The sequence below is a fragment of the Pelodiscus sinensis genome, chromosome 19 (genome assembly GCF_052426305.1).
Source record: "Pelodiscus sinensis isolate ZL-2025 chromosome 19, ASM5242630v1, whole genome shotgun sequence".
NCBI lineage: Eukaryota > Metazoa > Chordata > Testudines > Trionychidae > Pelodiscus > Pelodiscus sinensis.
Genome location: NC_143070.1, coordinates 29,542,183 through 29,559,462, shown reverse-complemented (window position 1 = coordinate 29,559,462; position 17,280 = coordinate 29,542,183). Strand labels below are relative to the sequence as shown.

At 52.9% G+C, this 17,280-nt stretch overlaps 1 protein-coding gene and 2 non-coding genes across 3 annotated transcripts; 2 read left to right on the top strand and 1 right to left on the bottom strand.

The window, feature by feature from the left end:
* The first annotated feature begins 4,573 nt into the window (after positions 1-4,573).
* On the top strand, positions 4,574-6,335 carry LOC149522817 (endogenous retrovirus group PABLB member 1 Env polyprotein-like). The gene is made up of 2 exons (XM_089771155.1): positions 4,574-4,691; positions 4,740-6,335. The coding sequence occupies exon 2, from the start codon at positions 4,898-4,900 to the stop codon at positions 6,140-6,142; it is 1,245 nt and encodes a 414-aa protein (XP_089627281.1). The 5' UTR covers positions 4,574-4,691; positions 4,740-4,897; the 3' UTR covers positions 6,143-6,335.
* A 1,068-nt stretch (positions 6,336-7,403) lies between these two features.
* TRNAR-UCU (transfer RNA arginine (anticodon UCU)) lies at positions 7,404-7,508 on the bottom strand. Its single transcript has 2 exons — positions 7,472-7,508; positions 7,404-7,439 (listed from the first exon to the last, which is right to left on the bottom strand). It is a non-coding gene; the product is annotated as a tRNA-Arg (tRNA).
* Positions 7,509-10,747: 3,239 nt separating this feature from the next.
* TRNAV-AAC (transfer RNA valine (anticodon AAC)) lies at positions 10,748-10,820 on the top strand. Its single transcript has one exon. It is a non-coding gene; the product is annotated as a tRNA-Val (tRNA).
* The last annotated feature ends 6,460 nt before the right edge of the window (positions 10,821-17,280 follow it).

Here is a 17,280-nt window from a genome sequence, read left to right as displayed (position 1 = left end):
GGGGCAGTGTAGACAGCTCCTTCTGGAGCAAGAGCCTCTTTTGCAAAAATTGCAGCTCATTAGGCATGCAAATGAGGCTCAGCGATATTCCATGCGTAGCCTCATTTGCATATTTCTCATGCAAGCATCTGTGAGTGTAGACAGAGCCCTAGTGTTTTCCCTGCCTTGCATTTGGCCAGCCCCCATGGATCAGGCCAGTGATTGCTAACCTTTTTTTTAATATACCATGGATGGCCAAACCCATTCACAAACTTTTGCCAGACCGGTAACATTACATTTACATATCTGCATAACCATTATGCAAATAACAAATCTGCAAAAGGAAATAAACTGTTGCCAGTCCCTACAGATCAGTGTTTGCAGATATCTACACTTAAAAAAATCACAGAAACAATTCCCCTCAGGCTGCGGGAGGGGGCAGCTCCTCCCCCGGGGGGACTGGAGCCTGCAGAGCGAGGGGCGCAGGGAGAGGCACCCACAGAGACAGGGGGCATTTGGGACACCCTGGTTATAAACTTTAGAAATTTTGTCATGGGCAGAGGAGTTGGTGCCCCCAAGTGCCACCACCAGGCACCTCTGCCCCCCCCTCCTGCCCCATGGGGGTGGGGGAGCTGCCATTGTATCTCCCCCCTTCCTTCTGTACAAGCCCTGCCCTGTGTCTCCCCCTCCCCCAGCCAGGCTGCACTTGCTCCCCCAGTCTCCTCCCAACCTCCCCTGCCCCCTTTCCCTTCCTGTGACCCCCCCAAGTTTCCCTCCATTGCACCCCTGCTCCCAGCCACCGCATGCCTGGCATGATCCCCCCAACCTCCCTTCAGTGCCTCCTGCCTCCCCTTCCTGCCCCACCTCACACATTCCTGTTCCCCTTCACCCCTCTTATCTGCCCCCACCCTCTCTGGGATGGCTCCCCACGCCCCGCACGAGCTGGTAGCAGCTTCCCTGGCCCCAGGCTGGGATCACAGCCCCCTCTGCTGAGAGCAGCCCTGGGCCAGATCCTCCCACTGCAGCCCTGGGGGTCTGCTCTCTGGGAAGGGGAGGGGGGTCTCTCTTACCTGCCCCCCCAAATGCTGCCCACCCTGGGGCGGGGGCTGGGCTGGGCAGGGACTGGCCAGGCTGGGGGCGCTGCCGTGGGAAAGGTTCCCAGGGAGCAGCTTTCTACATCCCACCGGCCCTGTGGGAGATTCCCCCTCCTGGCTGCAGCCCAGGCTCCGGGGGCCCAGCAGTGCTGCACCCAATGCTGGGCCTCGGGGATCTGCTCTGAGCCGGCCCCCAAAGGCCCGCAAGCAGAGGGCAGGAAAGGAGCCAGGCTGAGGCTTTGCAGAGAGCAGGCCAGGGACCTGGCAGGAGGAGGCTCCAGCGAGCACAGAGCCTGCGCAGGGCCAGCCTGCTGGGAGGGGAGCAGGAGCATCCAGCACCATTCAGGCCAGCGGCAGCTGACACTGGGGGAGCTCTGAGACTCCAGGGCAAAGGCCTCCAGCCCCCCAGCCTGGGATTAGGTGGCCCTGGAACCAGGCCCCCTGGAGTAGCATCGTGGCCAGGGGGCTCTGACCCACAGGGGGGCTGGCCCCAGAGCCCAGGACCTGGGAGTCTGGTCAGCAAGTGAGACTCGCCCGTCAGTCCAAGCTGCTTTCTCCCCGGCTGCCGTTCCTGCCTGTCCCGTGCCAGCGCCACGCAGGCCAGTGGGGCAGGACGGGGGGTGTCAGTGGGGCCCTGCTCTCAGTCCGTCCCTCACAGGCCCTGTGGGCTGCTGGAGGGCTGAGCCCGTCGCCCAGGCCTGGCGTGGGGATGGAACATGGGGCACGTTTCCCCCTGTGAGCGTGTGCGGGGGCAGGAGGGAGCCACACGGGCCCGGCTGAAGGTTTTGTGCTGGGGCTGGAGGCTTGAGCCCGAGCTGTCGGCCTCAGCGGGACTTGCTCCTCCCCCCTCTCCTGCCTTGCTGCCTCCTTTGGCCAGCAGCGCTCAGGGGCAGCCGGGAGAGCCGGCACCAAGGGCAGAGGAGGCCGAGGCACAAGCCCCTCAGAGGGGACAGGCCTGAGGCCTCTGGCTTGCCCAGGCTCACGCCAAGGGGCTTTCTGTGGTGCCGGGCGGGGGAGGGAGGCCAGGCCCAGGCCGGTGGGAGAAGGGGCAGCGCCTGCCAGGGCAGCAAGGGGAGCTGCAGGGAGCGAGACGCGGCGTTTCTGTCTGGATCACTCAAGGGTCCTTCTGCGGGTGAAGCGCCTGTGACACCCCTGTGCTGCTGGGTTCCTCTGCCCCTCCCCTGGGAGGCCGTCCCCTTCGGGGGGCTCTTGCCCTGGCACTCGTCCAAGGGCAAACTGGGCAAAGCAGCCTGCCCCAGGCACCTTCCATAGCTCAGCTGGCAGAGCAGAGGCCTGTAGCGGGTGCTCGGCAAGTGCCCCTAGGTTGTTGATTCAACTCCAGCTGAAAGGAGAGATTCTTCTCCCTCCCCCTGGCTGCAGGCCCGGCCTTAGGACCAGGCGGCTGCCTTGGGTCTGTCCCTTTGGGGCCTGGGGCTACAATTGACAAAAAGGTTTTGGGTTCCAGCTGCCAATCTAATGTCTTGGTCTGCGCAGATCTTGAGTGTAATTTTACAGTTGCTTTCAAGGAGGGCACCATGGCTTAGTTGGTTAAAGCACTTGAATACCGCCCTCTTGCTTATTACAGCACCTATCTTGACCCCGTTGCGGCCTCATTTCCACCGTGCCTCCGTGCAATTGCGGCGGCAGCATGGATTTTAGAGCAAGCAGAACCTTTGGTTTTACAATCTCCATTAACACTGGCTGTTTCTCATTCGGTGTCAGCATTACTTTTAAAAGGAAAAACCCAGCACCTTTCTAATGCCCGTCTTGTTAAATATGAACGGCTTCTCTTTGCTTCTCCCAATGTCTCTGTAATTCGCTGTGACTCTTTAAATCCCGCTACACTGCTCCCTGCACCCCATGAGGGGGAGCCTCATGACTGTTTGCAGGTTGTGCAAGCCGTCACCTCTCCAAGACCAGACCTGTCTGAAATGCCTTTAGATAACCCTGATTTTATACTGTATACAGACGGTTCTTGCTTTTATAATTCTAGTGGAGTTTTAGTAGCAGGCTATGCAGTTTGTACTGTCTGGGATGTCATAGAATCTGCTCCTCTACCTGCTGTTTCTTCCGCACAGGTGGCAGAATTAATAGCTCTAACAAGGGCTTGTCACATTGCCGCAGGAGCGTCTGCTACTATCTACACTGACTCCCGGTATGCTTTTGGCGTAGTTCATGATTTTGGTACGCTCTGGAAGCAGCGAGGTTTCCTTACTTCCTCTGGCCACTCTATAAAGAATGGGCCTTATGTAGCCGCTTTACTTGATGCAGTACTTTTACCTTCAGCTCTTGCTATTGTTAAGTGTGTAGCTCATTCCTCTTCCTCTAATGAAGTTGCATTAGGAAATGACATGGCCGATCGGGCTGCTAAGGCAGCCGCCCTATGTCCTCCTCGGGCTGAAGCATTGTACCCTTCTCTCCCACCACCGCCAGCTCCTTTGCCATCTCTGTCAGAACTGGCCCTCCTGCAGGACCAAGCCCCAGAATCAGAAAAGCAGGAGTGGAGACTGGCAGGGTGCACCTTGCACCCAGACCATTTGTGGCGCAGCTCTGACGGCCGCATTGTTGCCCCAGTGGTCTTGCTACCTCACCTTGCCTCCGTGCTCCATGGATTGTCGCACGTTGGCAAAGGGGGGATGGTGGCAATCCTAAAGCAAAATTGGTTTGCTCCCAAATTCTCCCAAGCAGCAAAAGATTACTGTCTGGCTTGCCCTGTCTGCCAAGCCCACAACGTGGGTAAACCTATAAAGACAGTTCCGGCAACCAGACCTCCACCTTTAGGACCATTTCTGAATTTACAAATGGACTTTATTCAATTGCCTAAATGTCAATCCTTTGAATATGTGCTGGTTATTGTTTGTTTGTTTTCGGGATGGGTAGAAGCTTATCCCTGCAGGAAAGCGGATGCCATCACAGTAGCTAAGAAACTTCTAAATCATTACATCCCATCATGGGGAATACCCCTGGTGATCTCCAGTGATAGAGGTACCCACTTTACTGGACAAATTGTTCAAAAGCTGACAAAGTACTACTCTATCAGACAAGCACTGCACTGCCCGCGACATCCGGAGAGCGCAGGAGCAGTAGAGAGACGGATTTTAAAGAACAAACTTGCTAAGATATGTGAGGACTCTGGTTTAACATGGGTAGAAGCACTCCCGATTGCCCTAATGAGCATGAGAGCCACTCCTAATCGGAAAACTGGACTCAGTCCACATGAGATTGCATGTGGCCGACCTATGAGACTGTTAAGCAGCCCAGACATTAACTTGGCTGATGCCATACTCATTAAAGGAAGCATAGTCAAGTACTGTCAGGAACTTATGAGGTGTGTACAGTCCTATCATTCACAGGTTAAGGACGCCTTCCAAGAGGCCCCGACTGAGCCGTGCCATAAACTACAACCAGGAGACTGGGTTTGCGTGAAAGTTCACCAGCGAAAGACTGCCCTGGAACCCAGGTGGAAGGGTCCCTACCAAGTCCTTCTGACCACTCATACTGCTGTAAAGTGCGAAGGATTGCCCACCTGGATTCACACATCCCACTGCAAACCCGTCCTGGCCCCTACAGAAGTCGGCCCCAACAAGGAGCACCGCAGACCTGGTACCGGAGACCCAGGTCCAGAAGCAGACGAGGATCAGCGCAGGCCTGGTACCAGAAATCCAGGTCCAGAAGTAGACGAGGATCAGCGCAGGCTTGGTACCGGCAATCCAAGCCCTGAAGCAGACGATCCTGAAAGACCGAGGCCAAGGTACCAGCTGCGGCCCAGAAGGACCTGCCAGCGATAGGTGAAGCAAACTACGAAGTCCTGAAGAACAGCCAGCATGAGGCTGGACAAACAATTCATGTTGAGCTTATGCTTAGTTTTGTTTTTAATACCTAGTAGTTATAACCTATATGGTTCAAATGTGTTTATGCTTTTAATGAACCAAGTTTCCCAAGAATTTAATTCCACAGGTTGCTGGATATGTGCTCACAGTCCTGTACATTCAGAAGGAGGCATCCCAATGATTCCAGTTCCACTGAACAACACTCAAATGAATGGCCCATTGTTTAATGAGCTAAAGCCAAATGATACCTGGCAGGATAAAGGGTTTACTAGCCCAGGGTACATCCGCCTAGCTCTGACACCAGTTGGAGAATACTGCTGGACATGTAATGGTACAGGAGCCCGAGTGGGGAAAAGCAGGTGTGAGGTAAACATTGTCCTGAATGGAGTATGGAACAGAAATAACACCTGGGAAAATAACAAAGGCCCTTATGACTTTGGAATCAATGGGTACTATTTGCAATGGATGATGAAGCCCCAATGCCAAAGGACCTTAACAGCGAAGGTTGGCCATTACTTTATATGTGGTCGCCAAGCATACAAAACACTGCCCAAGGGCTGGAGTGGAACCTGCTACATTGGAGCAGCCTTCCCAGCCATTCGAATCACTAACCATCTCCCTGGGAGTAGAATCCGAAATTACCGAGAGATAACAGAAACACAGCGGTTTTGGGGAATTGCGTTCCCAGGATTGGGTGTGGCCTATGCAGTAAGAGAAATTCGGAGGCTGGAAGTAGCTTTCGAGAAAGTAGCTAATGCCACAACCAAAGCTCTCCGTGCCATTAATATGGAACTAGGAGAAGTGAGACAAATGGTTCTCCAGAACTGGATGGCCCTAGACTATGTCCTAGCTAGTAAGGGCGGGGTTTGTGCCTTAGTAGGAAAGGAATGCTGTGTGTATATCACCGACACCAGCAAAGAAGTGGAGGAAGATGCCTCAGAGATTGAAAAAGCTGTGGAACGCTTAGGGCAGGGGGAAGACTGGACCCTCTGGGATTGGTTAAGAGGCTGGTTTGGACATGTGGGAACTTGGATTTTGCAAGGTGTAGTTTTAGTATTGGCTATATTCTTTTGTGCTTATTTTTGTTTCTTGTTAATCAAATGCTGTATTTCTTGTATCCTAGAAAACAAGGGACAGACCCTTACTAAAGGGAATGTGGAAGTAATGATGTTAAAATATGATGAGCAGAGAGAGGAACAAGAAATGTATATAAAGGCTTTGATGAAAATGGAGATGTAAAATGGTTTCATGGTTAGCCTTTAAAAGGCTAAAAGGGGGGAATTGATGAAGTTAGTTTATGTTTAGCTAGAAGCCATCTTGTATAACAGAAACCATTTCAGCTTTTTGTCTTTGCACGTAGGCCAGAGTGAACTTTCTATCACCCCATGCACCAGGCCAAGACAGATGTGCTATTGGAATGTGTTAATTGGGCTGGTTCACAGAGGAGAGGTACTCCCTCGTACCTGTCCGCCATCATGTTGATAAGGCTTTGTTTTTCCTAGTCTAATTGATTATTTCTGTAATTGGATGCCCTGACGTCAGACTGTTTGGTTAAGGGTATAAAGATACTAGGATTGATTGTATTAGGTAGCCTTACTGGACCCAGGCTTTGCTGAGACCACGTTTGGCTCACTTTGCTTTTATTGGCCAATAAAACTGTCTGTTTAGCCGCGTAAACTGAGTGAGGCGTTTGCTTCGACACTAGTAAGCAGGGGATCCTGGGTTCAACTCCCAGTGGTGCCTTGTTGCCATGTCAATGGGTCTTTTCTTTCCACCATTTTTCAACATGTATCTGGAGTTGGTTTTACCTTCAGTTGAGCTTGGTGGTGCCCTCACAGTGGGAGTAGGATAGTAGCAAAGAGCAGGAGGTGCCCTAGGGGTTTGATTTAGTGCAGCTTAGCTAGACTTGCTAAATCAAGCTCTGGAAGATGGATTGCAGCAGCAATCTCCACCTGAGTGAAGACATGGCCTAATGGTGCAATTAGTTAGATGCCGACACTAACAGCCCCACTGCTGGTAACTCACAGAGGCTACATCTACACTAAGGCTGTGTCTAGACTGCATCCGTAAAAGGGATGTAAATTAGACACATCGCAATTGCTAATGATGCGGGGATTGAAATACCCCTCGCTTCATTTGCATAAAAATGGCTTCCGCTTTTTTCCAGCTTGGAGCTTTGCCGGATCCTTCAGAAAATAAACCCTTAAAATAAGGATTAAGAGATTTTTTGGAAAAGGTTTTATTTTCCGAAAGATCCGCGTCTAGACTGGTGCTTTTTTCCAACAAAGCTCGGAGCCTGCGTGTTGCACAGCACTGGTAGGAGACATGGAGGGTCTATTGGCACCTGCAGCCTCTCAGAACAACCCCCAAGTACCAGTCCTTCCCTCCACCCTTAATGGGGTCTGCTGGGAATTGCCTGGATGCCAGCCCACCCCAGTGTCAGCCTAAGGACTGACTGGTCTGTAAAAGCTGCAGCCTGGAAATGAGGAAGCAGCTAAAGTGACTCTGGTGGGACTTGAACCCACAGCCTTTGAATGTCTACCTGGGCTCACATTAACCAGTGCAGCTTAGAAGTCCAACATGCTTTCCATTACACCACAGAGCCAGATGTACTGTGGCTGTTGATATCGCCACTCTCTGGGACCAATGCAAACAGCCCCATAGCAGTGAGGGAGTCAGTACACGGGTGGGTGGAGCAGAGAGCTGGGGGCAGAGCTCAGCTCTAACTCACTAGGGGTGTGCACCTGTGTGTGTGTGAGCCCCCATGGCACCCATTGGTGCCTGCTGGGGGGTGGAGGGTCCCCTGGTGCCATAGCTCCTCCTGGGGAGGGGTGGATGGACCCCTGACCCAGTATTTCCTGCTGGGGAGAAGTAGAGGTAGCCCATTCCCTATAGCTCCTGCCAGGAGGGACCCTGACCCCTTATCTCCTGATGTGGTTTCAGTTTTTCCCTGGCGAATGCTCCAGACATGAGGGATGCCAGTGCACTGGCCCAGCCTGGGCCAGCAGTGATGGTTTTATACACAGCAGGGAAATTCCCCGGCTTCTCCCCCTCACAGAGCTGCTGCCTCTCCGGGAGGCGGATGAACTGCGGGTGCGGGACAGCTCCCTGCCAGCAGGGACAGCAGCCAAGGCACCAAATATCTCTGGGTCTGCAGCCAGTGTTGGGAACTGGGCAGGGAACAGGAGGCTTTTGTGTCACACACATCTCAGGTGGGACGGACCCTCACTGAGCCCAGACTGTGACTGGTCCTAGCCAGGAATGTGTCTGGGGCTGGTTTGTGACACTCTAAGGCCGTGTCTACACTGGGCGTAAGAGCGACGTTGCCGCGGTCGATGTTCCGGGCTCTAGGGAAGACCGGCTGATTGGAACTGAGCTGTGCAGAGTCTTGTAAAGGAACCGCAACTTCTCTGGGTATTTGCTGAGTTTTAGATGAGGGTTTATCAGAAGGGACATTGTGGGCTCAGGAACAAGGTGGGTGGGGCAGGAAAAGCTGCTTACAGGCAGGGGAATTAGCTCAAGTGGTAGAGGGCTCACTTCGCATGTGAGAGGCAGTGGGGTTGATGCCCACATTCTCCAGCAATAGATGTTTGCTGCTTCTTCTTTTCCACAGGCAGAGCCAGCCAGGGGCTAAGTGCTTCCAGGGGCTCCTTCCCTCTTCCATAAAGCAAGGGGCTGGTTTCCGCAGGGCAGGGGGTGTCATGTTTGCCTCACAGGGAGGAGTTATCTGGCTAAAATCAGGCAGGCAAAGTCCAGCCTGTAACACCCAGCGGAGGGGATTCACCTGCCTGAGGACGGTGGGAACAGACCAGCACTTGGGAGCTTGGCTGCCAGCTGCTTAGCACATCTGGATACAGAAGAATCCCAAGACTTGGTTCTCCCAGGCTCCAGTTTCCCCTCTTCTGTTTCTTTTCAGCTCCCTGCAAACTGCCTCCCAGCTGTGGGTGAGGCTGAGTGTGTGTGAAACCAGCCGTGCTTTGGATCATTTTGTTAATTGTTTAAAAAGCCTCAGGCACCTCTTCTGCCTGGGGAGGTGTCTGTAATAGATGCATAGTGTGACATCCCCTGGGGTTTTACCCCTTTAACCTCACCCAGAGACTCCTGAGAAGTCTATCTGCTGTGTCCAACTCTGCCTCAGGCCAAGTGTTTGCATGTTTCATATCGAAGGAAACTCCTCCTCCCTTTTTCCCTGCCAGTCCTTCCCGAGCAAGCTCTACCCTTCTGTGCCAAAATTCCAATAAAGTGTATTATTCCACCACGTCCCTGTGATACCAACTTCTTCCTGCTCATTACCCATCGTTTCCATGTGTCTATACGAGCATCTAAGACACAGATTAGATTTTGCTTCCCAGTGGTCCCTCGTCCCTCATTTATCTCTGCGGTTACAGCCCCTGCTCTCTCCCATTTCTGCCCCATCTCCCAGGTGTCCATATTGTTCACTTACCTGTGGGCTTTGGGCACCTGCCCCCATCAAACCTAGTTTAAAGCCTCCTCACTAGGTTAGCCAGTCTGCACCCAAATACTCTTCCCTTCCTCGACAGGTGAACCCCGTCCCTGCTGACCAGCCCTTCCTGCAACAGCATCCCATGGGCAAGGAGGCCAAAGCCCCCTGCCCACTGAGCTGTAGCTTTCTGTGCCCAGGAGGCCAGAAACCGCCTGGACTCCATGGCTGGAGGGAAATGGGGAATGGCTGCACTTTGGGAGTCAAAAGTGTTGTCTGGAAACATAAAGAGCCATTTTAAAGAGGCTTTGGAGGAGGGCACCATGGCTTAGCTGGCTCAAGCGCCTGTGTCATAAACAGGAGATTCTGGGTTCAACTCCCAGTGGTTCCTTGTTGTAACCTTTGCTCACATTTTCCTAGGTCCTTCTGGGACACAGAAGAGGCCTCCCCTGGCCACCCATGGAACTTCTGGTTCAGGAAAGGCTGACTGGGGAGGGATGTTGGGAAGAAGGAAACAACAAGCCTGGAGCCAGTGCAGGGGCTGCTGTGACTGGCAATAACAGGGCTCTGACTGCAATTACTGGGACAGGAGAGTCAGCACCACACACACTTGTGAATGCGTGAAGGAGTCAGGGCCTAGAGAGCCTGAGGGTGCAACCTCTGCAGCTCCTGCAGCCATGGAGAGTCAGGGTCTGTGGGCATCAGGAGCTTCTCACTTGTGGGGGAGAAACCTCTTGGGACTTGTGGTTTCCTTCTTCCCAACACATCTCCCCACTCAGCCTTTTCCTGAGCCAGCAATTCCATGGGTGGCCAGAGGAGACCTCTTCTGTGTCCCAGAAGGTCATAAGTAAATGTGAGCAAAAGCTGCAACAAGGCACCAATGGTAACTGAACCCAGGAGCTGTTGTTTATTAGGCAAGTGCTTTAACTAGCTAAGCCACGGTGCCCTACTCAGACCCACCTCTAAACTGTTCTACTGTATGGTCCCAGACAACACCATTGCATGGCAAAGTTCGGCCATTCCCCATTTCCCTCCTGCCTTCCCACCCTGGTGGTGTCTGGCTCCCTGGGCACAGAAGGCTACAGCTCAGTGGGCAGAGGCTGTAACGTGCACATCTCCCCCAGCTGCTGGGACTGTAGAGTTGCCTTTGAGGTTCTGCAGGGTTGGGGGAGGGCAAAATGGAGCAAACTTTGATTCTCTGGCTTGTAAACCCCTTGGTCTCAGGGTTTAGGTTGGAGTCCCCAGGTGGGAGCCCGGCCTCCTTCAGTTTGGTCCCTTCCTGAGGGCACAAAATTGACATCAGAGAATTCATTTGCCCCACAGCAATCTCTGCTGGCCAAAGGGGTTAGCAACTGAATATTTGCCCAAGCTTAAGTGCAGTAGCAGAAAACACTATTGAGCGTGTTTCTGTGGTGTAGTGGTTATCACATTTGCCTAACACACAAAAGGTCCCTGGTTCAAAACCAGGCAGAAACACAGGGTCTGCTCTTATTGCACTTCCCCTGGGTACCCACAAGGCAGTTCTAAGGCCTGCTTCCTGGTGTAGGGAGGGGTGGCCTCTGTGCTGGCTTTCAGGAGCATGTGGGAGACAGCTCAGCAGGTTAGGCTGAGATAGGAGGATGCAGGGCTGGGGCTGAAACTTCTCAGCTGTGCCTTGCCTGGGACCAGGTCACTGCAGCCACACAGTGCAGGGCCCACCCTGGAAGTGCCAATGCTGTGCACTTTCAGGGCAGTGTGGCTGTGGCCTTTGGTGCAAGTAGCCACATAATGCCCAGCCACCCTGTTCCCCTCGCTTTCTTCCCCCCCAGCTCACCCAGCACCCCCAGCTTCCTTTGACACCCTCCCTTGTTCCTTGTTCCTGCTTCCCCACCCTGCTCCTTCATCCATATCCCTTATGCTCCCTTTCTCCTGGCCACACACGGAACTACTTGGCGCTTCTCAAGCCAGGCCCTGCAAGGAGCCACCAGGAGCCATCAGGCAGGAACCAGCCCTGGGAGCTCAGCTTGCACTCAATCTGGGAGTTTCCCACCACATCTCACCTGAAAAGAGGTGACTTGTTCTCCTTCCATCTGACCTTACGTCTCCGCTCTACGTCTCCGCTCCCTTCAAAGGTCTCTGCTGCCTCGGGACCCGCCTCCTCAGGGCACTGCCCCTCTGCCACTGGGCTGGGAGTGGGAGACTCCACAGTCTCTCTGCACTTGGGCTGAGAAGTGTCACGGGGACTCGTCTGTTGATGGGTTAGTCAGCCCGATGGCCAGCCGGATCCATTCCGTAGCGCTGCCCAAGAGGGAGCTTTACAAGTGCCCAGTGTCCATTGGTATTTTCTGGGGCTCTGTGTGGGGGATTGGGCTTGGCCATCTTTTCCACGGGAAATGCCTCTTCTTTGGAACAGCAGCTCCCACAAGTTCATGGAACTTCTTCCCAGCTTGGGAAAGGGACGACTAAGGGGTGATGGGAAAAATATTTGTGCTGTGAAAACAGCAGGGGCCCCAGGAAAACTCAGGCTTGATGTTACCTGCCCCCACACAATTCACACGGCAAACCTGACTCCCTGTCAGCCGACGGTCAGGGCAGTGTGTGTGTGTGTATGCTTCCGAGAAAAGTTTTAACGTCCTTGTCTTTACTGCTAGGACCGGGGTCCCATCGCAGAGGGTGGCCAGCAGGCCAACAGATGCCCCGTTATATAGGAAGAGCTTATTACACCTTAGATTTTAACTGCTAGAACACAAAGTTCCTTCGCAGCGGGCAGCCTGGGAAAGGCTGGAAAGGTGCCCAAACGGATCTTCAAAAGCGACGAGGAGTCCTGTGGCACCTTATAGACTAACTGAAGTGTAGGAACATAAGCTTTCGTGGGCAAAGACCCACTTCGTCAGATGCATGTAGTAGAAATTTCCAGAGGCAGGAATAAATATGCAGGCCAGGATCAGGCTGGAGATGACCAGGTGGATCCAATCAAGGAGGATGAGGCCCACTTCTAGCAGCTGATCTGGAGGTGTGAATTCCAAGAGAATAGAAGCTGCTTTTGTAGTTAGCAAGCCATTCACAGTCTTTGTTTAATCCAGAGTTGATTGTGTCAAACTTAAAGATGAACTGTAGCTCAGCAGTTTCTCTTTGAAGTCTGGTCCTGAAGTTTTTTTGCTGCAGGATGGCTACTTTTAGATCTGCAATTGTGTGTCCAGGAAGATTGAAGTGTTCCCCTACAGGTTTTTGTATGTTGCCATTCCTAATATCAGATTTGTGTCCATTGATTCTTTTACGTAGGGACTGTCCTGTTTGGCCGATGTATATAGCAGTGGGGCATTGTTGGCACATGATGGCATATATTACGTTGGTGGATGTGCAGGAGAATGTACCAGTGACAGTATGGCTGATCTGGTTAGGTCCTGTGATGGTGTTGCTGGTGTATATATGTGGGCAGAGTTGGCACCGAGGTTTGTTGCAAGGATTGGTTCCTGAGTTTGAGTTATTATGGTGCGGTGTGTAGTTGCTGGTGAGAATATGCTTCAGGTTGGCGGGTTGTCTGTGGGCAAGGACCGGCCTACCTCCCAAGGCCTGTGAGAGCGAGGGATCATTGTCCAGGATGGGCTGAAGATCACTAATGATGCGTTGGAGAGGTTTTAGCTGGGGACTATAGGTGATGGCCAGTGGTGTTCTGTTGGTTTCTTTCTTGGGCTTGTCCCATAGCAGGAGGCTTCTGGGTACACGTCTGGCTCTGTCAATCTGTCTCCTCACTTCCTCGTGTGGGTATCGCAGTTTACAGAATGCTTGTTGAAGGTCTTGTAGGTGTAGGTCTCTGTCTGAGGGGTTGGAGCATATGCGGTTGTACCTCAGTGCTTGGCTGTAAACAATGGATCGTGTGGTGTGTCCGGGATGGAAACTGGAGGCATGCAGGTAAGTATAGCGGTCGGTAGGTTTTCTGTATAGGGTGGTATTGATATGACCATCACTTATTTGTATCATGGTGTCCAGGAAATGGACCTCCCGTGTAGATTGGTCCATGCTGAGGTTGATGGTGGGGTGGAAGCTGTTGTCACCTGGGAGTGACACAGATCCAAACTCCCAAGCTCTCCCTATGTCTGTCCCTTTATGACCGGCTGAAGTTCTTTTAAATTGTGCTTGGTTCTGTTACAGCAACTGAAGGAGTCAGGTTAAAGCTTAAACAGTTACAGGTTTATTAAAGACTTATAAAAGCATATGGTTACAATGGCTATTGCTCTATTTCTTAAATGCTAACAAATACAGATTTTAAAAATGGTTACAAAGAAAATAAAGATAGAAAATAGAAATAATGGTACCAAGTGACAGCTTAATCTTTAAAGAGCTCTAAGTCTATGTATATATATACTTAAGCAAAGGACCACATCCAGGTACAATTTTTACCCCTTTCTGTGCCTCTCGACTCCAGCGTGTCAGGCCAGGCCCGGTCTCTTAATTCCTAGGAAAGACGAATACGAGGTGGGCGTCCCCTTGGAACCTCGGGAGATCAAACACCAAACCCGACCAGCAGATAGATGGTAGATTGACACTCAGAGAAAATGCGCGGCTGAACCCATCTTTATACCCCTGGGGGCCCGTATCCTCTTTCTTATCTAAGATGCCGAATTCTACTGGTCCGTTTTGTGGCGCCAGTTCTTACAAGCAAGTTTCAAGTTAATTTACACTTGCAAGAGAGATAACTAAATTGTGAATACTAGACATTTTTTTACTGGGCGAGAGATTCCTCCCCCCGCGGATGGATGTGTGTTCGTATCAATATGGGTTTGAGTCAAGGGCACTCCTTGGCAGCCTCTTGGTCAGAATTGGCGTATCTCTGTTTACAGCCATTCACGGTCACAGCAGCCTGGGCCTTCTGCTCTGTGTGCCCTGTATGCTCCAGGCAAGCAAAAATGGATGTTACAAGGGGGTTCCTGTCTGGCTACACTCCCCGAGCACAGGGCAAGTTTGGGGGCTCATTGCTAGGCCATGGGGTGAAGCATCAAACCAGCCTCCTCCTGTGGGGCCTGTGAGTGTTGTAGAAACTGGGCCCCTGCGACTTGGCAACAGCAAACAAAAGGTCTGGGGGCCACACAGAGACCCTGCTGAGCTAAGCAGGAAGTGGCTGGGACTTTGCTTTGTCTTTGCCTGTGGGCTTGTCTGTCTGCATCCTGGAAACCTCCTGGCTCCTCAGACCACTGGTCTGGATGGAGCATTACAGAAGTCGGAATAATGGAATTGCTGTGTAGACGCTCCCATTGTTATTTCGGAATAATGGCTGTTATTCCCAAGGAACGCTGCTGTGTAGATGCAGCCTAAGAGAAATGCTGAGCAAGGGCTCCTACAATGTCAGGGGAGTTAAGGAAATGAGGTCACCTCTCTAGATATAAAATATAGGATATGTCAGGAGGGGGATTCGAACCCACGACTCCATTGGGAGACCAGAAAACCCAACTAAGGTAAAAACACATCCTTGAGTCTGGCACCTTAGACCACTCTGCCACCCATGCATACACCTCTAATGGCAGTTTTCTTACATGTGTGAGTTGCTCAGGAAGGCTGAAGGGACCCCCCTCTCTTTCCCCACCTAACAGCCGCTCTACAGCACAGCTGGGTTTATCCCCACTCACCCTCATCTATTGTTATGAGGTGTTTTGCAGGGAGCTGACAAGAAACAGAAGAGGGAAACCGCTGGCCGGCAGAACAGAGACTTGGGATTCTCCTGTGCCAGGGAGTCTGTGTCAGTGCCCTTGGGGATCCTGAGCTGGGTGGCTCCTGGGCTTGTTGGCTCCATACCAGGGGTGTCTCCTCTGCAGGGTGATGCTTGTTCTCAGGCTAACGCTTATCCCTGGGACACTTTATGCAGGGACCATTGGTCTTTTTGCCATAGTACGTGTCTGGGATGTGGGAGTGAGGAACCTGCCTCAAAGAGACACGTATCCGCCCCCAGTAGTGCTCTGCTTGAGACCCCGGAGCCCTGGCTTTGGTGCCTGGCACGTGGGGAATTAGATCTAGGGGGAGATTTCTAGAGCTCCACAATAGCTGCTGCTCATATGCAGATGTGCACATCTGTCTGGGGTTACTGGGCACCCGGCCTGCCTTCTGTCCCTGCCAACCTCGGCAAAGCGGCATCACTGGCTCAGGGGTTCCTCCCCTCAGTGCGCTGCAGAGAAAGCCCTTATGTGTTAAAGGGCCTCAGGGAGCCCAGAGCAGAGGGAGCTGGGAATCTAGTCCCATTGATCCCCTCAACACACACACACAGTCCCAGCCTCAAGCCCCCCCCCCACATCCTTAATCCCATGCCCTGACTCCCATATCCTCCCACATCCTCATCCCTGTCCTGAGCCCCACCCCCCAACTGACACGCTCCTCAAATCCCTACCTTGAGCCTCCCACACTCCACTCCTCATTTTAATTTCTTACAGGTACTGTCCTATCACAACCCCTCTCCCAACTTCCTACCTTAAGCCTCCCCCCGCCCAAGGGGTGGTGCCCAATAGAACAGTCCCTGTGAGAAATGTGTCACTTTCACCCCTGGGAGCAGCTCAGCCATGCAAAGGGGCTGCCTGGGGCAGGACATTAGCCCTGGAGGGCAGGGGTGGGTGTGGCAGTGACATCACAAGGGCCTTTTTCAGCCCCTCAGCTTATTGGCTAAAGGAGGTTGGGAGGTGGTGACCTCACAGAGAGTCCATGACAATGGCCAGGTGGGACAAGCTGCAGGGCAGAGGAAACTTCAGAGACTTTGCTGCAGGGACTCTCAGAGCCCCCCATGGCTTTGCTGCAGGGAGTCTCCTTCTGGAGATCTGCCCTTGAGGCCAGAGAGAGAATGAGGGTCACAAGCACGAGTGTGAGGAGGAGCCTCGTTGGAGCCTTCTCCTTTCCCTCCATTAGCTGAACTAGAAGACAGACGTCCCCATGGAGAAGGTAAGAGCCTCCAAGAGGAGCTATGTTATTACAGCAGGGGAATTAGTTCAAGTGATAGAGTGTTTGCTTTGTACATGAGAGGTAGTGGGATCCATACCCACATTCTCCACTAATGGGAAAAAAATCCCTGTTTTACAAAGGTAGAGCCAGCCTGGGGCTAAATGTCTCCAGTAGCTCCCTCCTGCTTCCTACTTTGTTTCTCCAGTAGCTCCCTCCTGCTTCCTACGTTGTCTCCCCCAAAACCAGCCATGCTGGGGCAGGAAGCTGCTGGGACTCAGCCTCCCATTGCCTGGCAGTGACAGAAGTGGTGGAGACAGGCCTGGGGGGGGGGGGCAGAGTTGCCCCACTGGGAAAGTGCTGGCTACACAGGGGAGAGGCAGCGGCTCCCTCCACATGGTCTCCAGCTGGCTCCCTGGGGGGGGTGGGGCTTTGGCTGCTTCCTTGCTGGCCTAACAAGAGAGCTCATTGCCCCGCCTCCATGATTCTCCTCACAAAGCTGATTGGCTGGCTGAGAATGCCACTCAAGGGCACAATTGCTCAGCTGCCTGGGATGCACTGAGAGACATGCACTGAGAGACAGGGCAGAGGTGTCAGTGGAGCAGGTGACCAAGCCAGCCACTGAGCTCAGCCCATACAGGAGGCAGCTGGGCAGGACCAGGAAAGGGGCAAGGCAAGGCAGAGAACAGAGACAGGGCAGCAGTAAAGAACATCCACAAACCCAGCCTAACTGCTTGTCCTGCTGCCATATGAACCACCACTCCATCCACCACCAGCCCCCAGCGCTTTCCCTGCCCAGCCCCACTGGGCTAGTGCTGTGTGTGTGTCAGAGCTTCCTGTAGTGCTGCCCCATGCAGGAGAGGGGATAGGCACTTTGAGTCACCAGCTCTGCCCCTTCTGAAAATGGCAAGTGCTGTCTTAGCAGTAAGGGAGAGGTGGGAAAGGGGCCTGAAGTAACCTCTTGGGGTTACAGCTGCTGTAACATGTGGTAAGGAGGTGAGAAAAGTGACTAGGCAGTTGTTATGTGAAAGTTCAGGCTGGC

Coding starts and splice junctions, on each gene's coding strand:
- LOC149522817 (XM_089771155.1), top strand. CDS start 4,898: ATGAGGCTGGACAAACAATTCATGTTGAGCTTATGCTTAGTTTTGTTT.